Source organism: Chelon labrosus (genome assembly GCF_963514085.1).
Source record: "Chelon labrosus genome assembly, chromosome: 17".
Lineage (NCBI taxonomy): Eukaryota > Metazoa > Chordata > Actinopteri > Mugiliformes > Mugilidae > Chelon > Chelon labrosus.
The window spans coordinates 13,373,985-13,379,127 of NC_140350.1; the positions used below are offsets into that span (position 1 = coordinate 13,373,985).

The following is a 5,143-nucleotide window of genomic DNA, read 5'->3' on the forward strand; positions in this document are numbered from 1 at the left end:
GGTTGATGGGGTAAGAAGAGATAAACGTATCAAAGAATCCCTCCTTGTCTGCACAACAGATGTTAACAGAAGAACTGTTGTTAACAACAGAAGTGTTACCATAACTGACTGTTACAACATATTTGCCATGCATCAGTTTTGCTGTTGATTGACTCGATCCAGCATTGCCTTCAGGATCTACGGTTTAGATCCAAAACAAACAAAGTCTTTACCTTCCACACAAGGAAGGCTTAAGTGGATAAAATTCAGCCTCGCTGTGAATAAGCGTGTCCAGATTACAAATTAGTTTTTCAACCTCCGTCTCTTTGTGATTGGTTTGTGTGTGTGATGTAATCTCTGTGGCATGCATGTTTTGTAATGTATTAAGGTAACTTCAGGTTGCAGCTGTGTCAAATCACACCCAATCACACCATGTGATGGATGTATCCCTGGTATGTAATTGATGTGTGCGAACAAGTTGCATTAATTTTTTTCTTCTTTCGTCCAGTGCTTATAAATACTGTAACTGTCTCTTTCTCTTCTGGCTTCGAGCTCAGATTTGCCTGAGAGCAGACGCCACCACCGGTGCTTCCACACAACATGGCCTGTATAAGGATGATTCACTCTCTCTATGAGGCTGGAGGTAAGGGAAGCCCCTCGAACCCCGTGAAATTTAAAGGCCAAGATTACGAGGTCCTCAAAAATACTCTGCTCAAGGAAGGGAGGAAATTTGAGGATGAAACGTTCCCGGCAGACCTCAACTCTCTGGGAAAACTGGAGGATATGACAGCTGAGCAGCTCAACGAGGTGGAGTGGCTCCGACCACGTGTAAGTAAACTTGTCCAAATTTTATAAAACGGGATAAAAAAAGAAAATGATCGAAGTGACTCTCACCTTTTACAGGATATTAACCCTGATGCCTCATTTGTTGTGGATGGGACTTCAAGGTTTGACTTCACACAAGGAGATGTTGGTATGCAAACTTAAATTAGGCAATGTATTGTAAAGCCCATGTAGAAAGGCAAAAGCTTCATGAAATAATTCAACTGCAGTTGTGTGCTCTGCGCTTGTATCCAGGTAATTGCTGGTTCCTTTCATCTGTCGGAGCGCTGACTTTCCGTAAGCCACTGATGATGCAAGTGGTGCCTCAGGACCAAAGCTTCAAGGATAACTACGCTGGAATATTTCACTTCAGGGTAAATATATACAAACTCACAAGATCTTTTCCATTTTCAAGTGAAGTTTTAAGTTAGAAATATTTAGCTTTGTACTAATGTCAATGCTTCTTTCAAGTTTTGGAGATTTGGAAAATGGGTGGATGTTGTCATCGATGACTTGCTGCCGATACGCAACAAGAAACTGGTGTCAGTTTCCTCCCGTTGTGGAAAAGAGTTCTGGGCTCCCCTTCTGGAGAAAGCATATGCCAAGTACCTGATAATCTATGCACACTGTAAATACACTCTGAGCAAACTCAGTTTGTTTAGAGGTTTTTGTGGATCAGCACCAAAATCAACATTCTGCTACATTCTAAGATAGTTGAATAACTTTTTACGTCAGGATTTGTGGATCGTATGCAGACATGATCGCTGGCAACCCACCCGAGGCCTTCAAGGACTTTAGTGGGGGTGTTCACATGAACTACATCCTGTCCGAAAGTAAATCTGACCTGTGGGATGTCATGAACAGGGCCATCCAGTGCCAAACTATGATGGGATGTGGGACTTTTGGAGACGTAAGTGATAGACATATGTTTCAATATATTAGAAGATAAAGGGGGGGGGGGGGGGGGGGGGGGGAATCAACAACCTCTGTACATCTGTGAAATACATCTTTTTCAGGAGAAAGGAAAAAAAATAGAAGAAGATTTTGGTCTAGTGGAAGGTCACGCCTTCGCTGTCACAGGAGTCCGGCAGGTTTGTACTTAACTTTTTCTTCCAACATAAATACCATGTTTCGATACGGTTCAGATGTAAAACTCACTTCAGTTGAGTCAATACATTTTGGGGGGATTTTATCTTTTTATTGTTTATTTATTTTGTGCATGTAATTCAACAGGTTGAGAGTCAAGGGAGGAAAGTGAACATGGTGAGAATCTGGAACCCCTGGGGTGAGAAAGAGTGGACCGGAGACTGGAGTGACAAGTATGCCCTCGTCTTATCACATGCTGTCACCTGCATCAGTGCAGCTCGCCAAAGCTCTTGACATGGCTGTTCTGGTTTGTGCTGCAGGTCAAAGCTGTGGGACACTGTGCGAAAGGAGGTGCGGGAGGAGTGTCTCAAAGTGCACGATGATGGAGAATTCTGGTAAAGCTGCCAAAACAAATACTTCTAAGCAGCATGCAAATCCTCTTAAAAACCAGTCACAATGGTCTTTTGAATATTTTTTACTCTGACTTGCCGCTGAGATTCACTTGATTCATTCAATTCATTCAAAACTAAAACTGTCAACCAAACGACTAAGTCTTCATTCTCACTTTTGAGATATTTTAATCTAGGTCAAGTTCCCAGATCATCAAGATCTTTTAACAAATATTTACCAATAGGTTGGTTTGAATCAGGCGGCACGCACTGACCTGCTGTGGGTCAAAATAATTAGCTTTTAAAATATGCATCCTTATCAATCACGGTTTCAGGATGACTATGGAAGACTATTGTGCCTATTTCGAAGAAATGGACATTTGCTGCGACAGCCCTAACTTTGTGGACGGCGATGCTGAGTGTCAGTGGAACTGTTATCAGAAAGAAGGCCGCTGGGAGGCAGGAAAATCTGCCGGGGGCTGCGATACTGAAACGGGTTAGGTTCTCACAATACTATTTCATAAACGTTAACTCCTTTAGTTAGTGTTCTTAGTTCTGTCTTCTTCAGTTTATCTAGGAAGTTAAGATTAGTATTCATTTCTTTACATAACAGAAACACAGTTGTAGTGCTCCTAGTAAAGACTCTGAAATGCTCACTGACACAGTATTTTGTATTTCTCAGCCTAAAAACTTGTACAAAAATAACCAAGTGACCACCTCATATTTTTCCTCAGAGGAGTTTTGGACCAATCCACAGTACCGTCTCACAATAACAGAGTACATGGGAGACAAGAACGTCTTATTGTCTCTGCTGCAGAAACCTGATGAGGAATACCGCAGCAAAGTCAAATATCACGAAATGGGCTTCACCATCTACAAGGTCAGTGGTTTGCGTTTGCTGATGTGTGAGTTAATGATTAATCAATGTGTTGAATTTAAATGAAATAACTAATCTCTTATCCTGGTCCTTCCTTCTAAACAGTTGCCACCAAAGGTAAACAAAGAATCATTTATATTAACTTTGTATTAAATAAATAATCAAGGTCACACACATAAATCTTCTGAATATACATAAATGAATAAACATGCTCCTATTCTAATTTCCGCAGACCCCCAAAGGGCATCTTCCATCTTCGGCCTTGAAGAACATTGCACCGATCAAACTTAGTGCGATGACTGCGACAAGAGAGCTGATTGAGTTACATGGTTTGGAGGTGGGAGACTATTTGATCATTCCCAGCACCCACCACCCCAACCAGACTGCGAGCTTCCTCATTACCGTCTACTCCAAGGCAGAGGCAGAGTTGGAGATTGATTTTGAGATGGAGTTGGAGTTGGTGGCCGAGTAGACGAAAAACAGCTCGTACTTAATAATGATCAGTAAAAGATAAAATGTAACCCTCTGCTTGATGATAATAAATGGCTGATGAGTATAAATAAAATGCATTTTCTGGTCAAGTCTCATTTATTTGTTAAGGCTACTGCCAGGCTCTAACTTCACAGATAAACTCGTTAACAGTGCTGCAACTGTGCCATTACGTTATATTACTGGCGCTCTATGTATGAAATTTAGATGTCAACAGCTGCTGTAAACATCTGTAGCCGATTGAGAGACAGAATTAGATGTTGGAAAGTTGTTATAATCACGGATGACTCAACACATGTCAAAACCTTACCTTAGTTGCAGCTGTTAATATCTCCTTAAGCAGTCACTCTGAAGACCAATGTAATATTATGAACACGTAAGAAACAAATGATTTGCGGTGACTTTATGTGTGATTTAAGTCCTCCGAAATGCGTAAATGTGTATTTCAGCAAGTTTATGAGCAGGAATCAATAGTGCTTAACATAGGCTGAATGTGGGCTAACATAGTTTAAGTCTTGTATGGTGACATGTCATAAGGCAGCAGATGGAAATGAATCAGTCAGGAGTTTTATAAAATGTTTGGCAATTAATCAGTTCACTGTCTGTATATGCTGTTGGATGGTATATTTCATGACATTAGTTTTATACTGTAAGAGCCCACGACAACAGAGTAACTAGTCATTAAAGCTGTCAAATAAACGCAGTGCAGTAGAAATTGCATTATGTAAAGCATCGTGGTAATAAAATGGTAAAGTACAAGTACGTCAACGTGGTATATAAGTAGAAGATCCATAATAAAGACCTTGGTTTGAGAATAGTATGTTTATGTTTCTCCGAGGGCTGTCTTTGTTTTTACTTTGACAGGTGAAAGCCTTCATTATCACAGTAAAAAAATGCATCAACCATGGTGGCATGTCACAACAAGAAAAACATGAAATCTTGAATTGCAAACCTGTGCCCTCAGGCTTGTGCATAAGGGGCCTTCTTGGTTTTGTAAGCCTAGTTTTGATTTCAGTGCACAATTCAAGTAATTTAATATTCACAGTTTAATTCAATAAGCCAAAGCACATCCAAACAGAAAAATGTATGAAAAGTATAAAGTAATAAATAAAACTGGCTAAATTACTCGTAAGTCACTAGTGTGGCTGAGACTGTAAAGCCCAAACCATTAAATAACTGACAGAAAATTCCAATTCTTTGAAACTGGAGCCTTTATTGGTCCTTCTGAATTTTTTTTTTCAAATATCAATTTCCATATAGGAGTTTTAATTTGTATCATATTTGATACAGCGGGTCACAATGTTCAAAGATTCTTTTTTTTCTTGTACAAAAAATACACAAACAAATCCAACAAATCCAACAAAAACAATGCAACAATGGAACTGGCAGGGTGGAAGTCTGGAAGACATAACATTTCAGTTATTTTTACTCATTTTGCGGTTCACAACCTTTTTATTTTGAGTGATGGTAGGCTTGAAAACAGTTTCTGTCCTTGTTCAGA

At 39.8% G+C, this 5,143-nt stretch overlaps 1 protein-coding gene across 1 annotated transcript; it reads left to right on the top strand.

Moving 5' to 3' along the window:
- The first annotated feature begins 280 nt into the window (after window positions 1-280).
- LOC311502990 (calpain-2 catalytic subunit-like) lies at window positions 281-3,798 on the top strand. Its single transcript, XM_084565473.1, has 12 exons — window positions 281-807; window positions 883-952; window positions 1,057-1,175; window positions 1,273-1,406; window positions 1,537-1,711; window positions 1,818-1,892; window positions 2,035-2,120; window positions 2,208-2,282; window positions 2,612-2,772; window positions 3,011-3,156; window positions 3,259-3,270; window positions 3,386-3,798. The coding sequence occupies exons 1-12, from the start codon at window positions 580-582 to the stop codon at window positions 3,623-3,625; spliced, it is 1,521 nt and encodes a 506-aa protein (XP_084421599.1). The 5' UTR covers window positions 281-579; the 3' UTR covers window positions 3,626-3,798.
- Window positions 3,799-5,143: the final 1,345 nt, after the last annotated feature.

What these genes read in the sequence shown, in the direction of transcription:
- LOC311502990 (XM_084565473.1), top strand. Translation starts at nt 580, where the DNA reads ATGGCCTGTATAAGGATGATTCACTCTCTCTATGAGGCTGGAGGTAAG. An exon ending in CTTCACACAAGGAGATGTTG is followed by an intron (nt 953 to 1,056) that starts GTATGCAAACTT and finishes GCTTGTATCCAG; the next exon opens with GTAATTGCTGGTTCCTTTCA. An exon ending in ACCGGAGACTGGAGTGACAA is followed by an intron (nt 2,121 to 2,207) that starts GTATGCCCTCGT and finishes TTTGTGCTGCAG; the next exon opens with GTCAAAGCTGTGGGACACTG.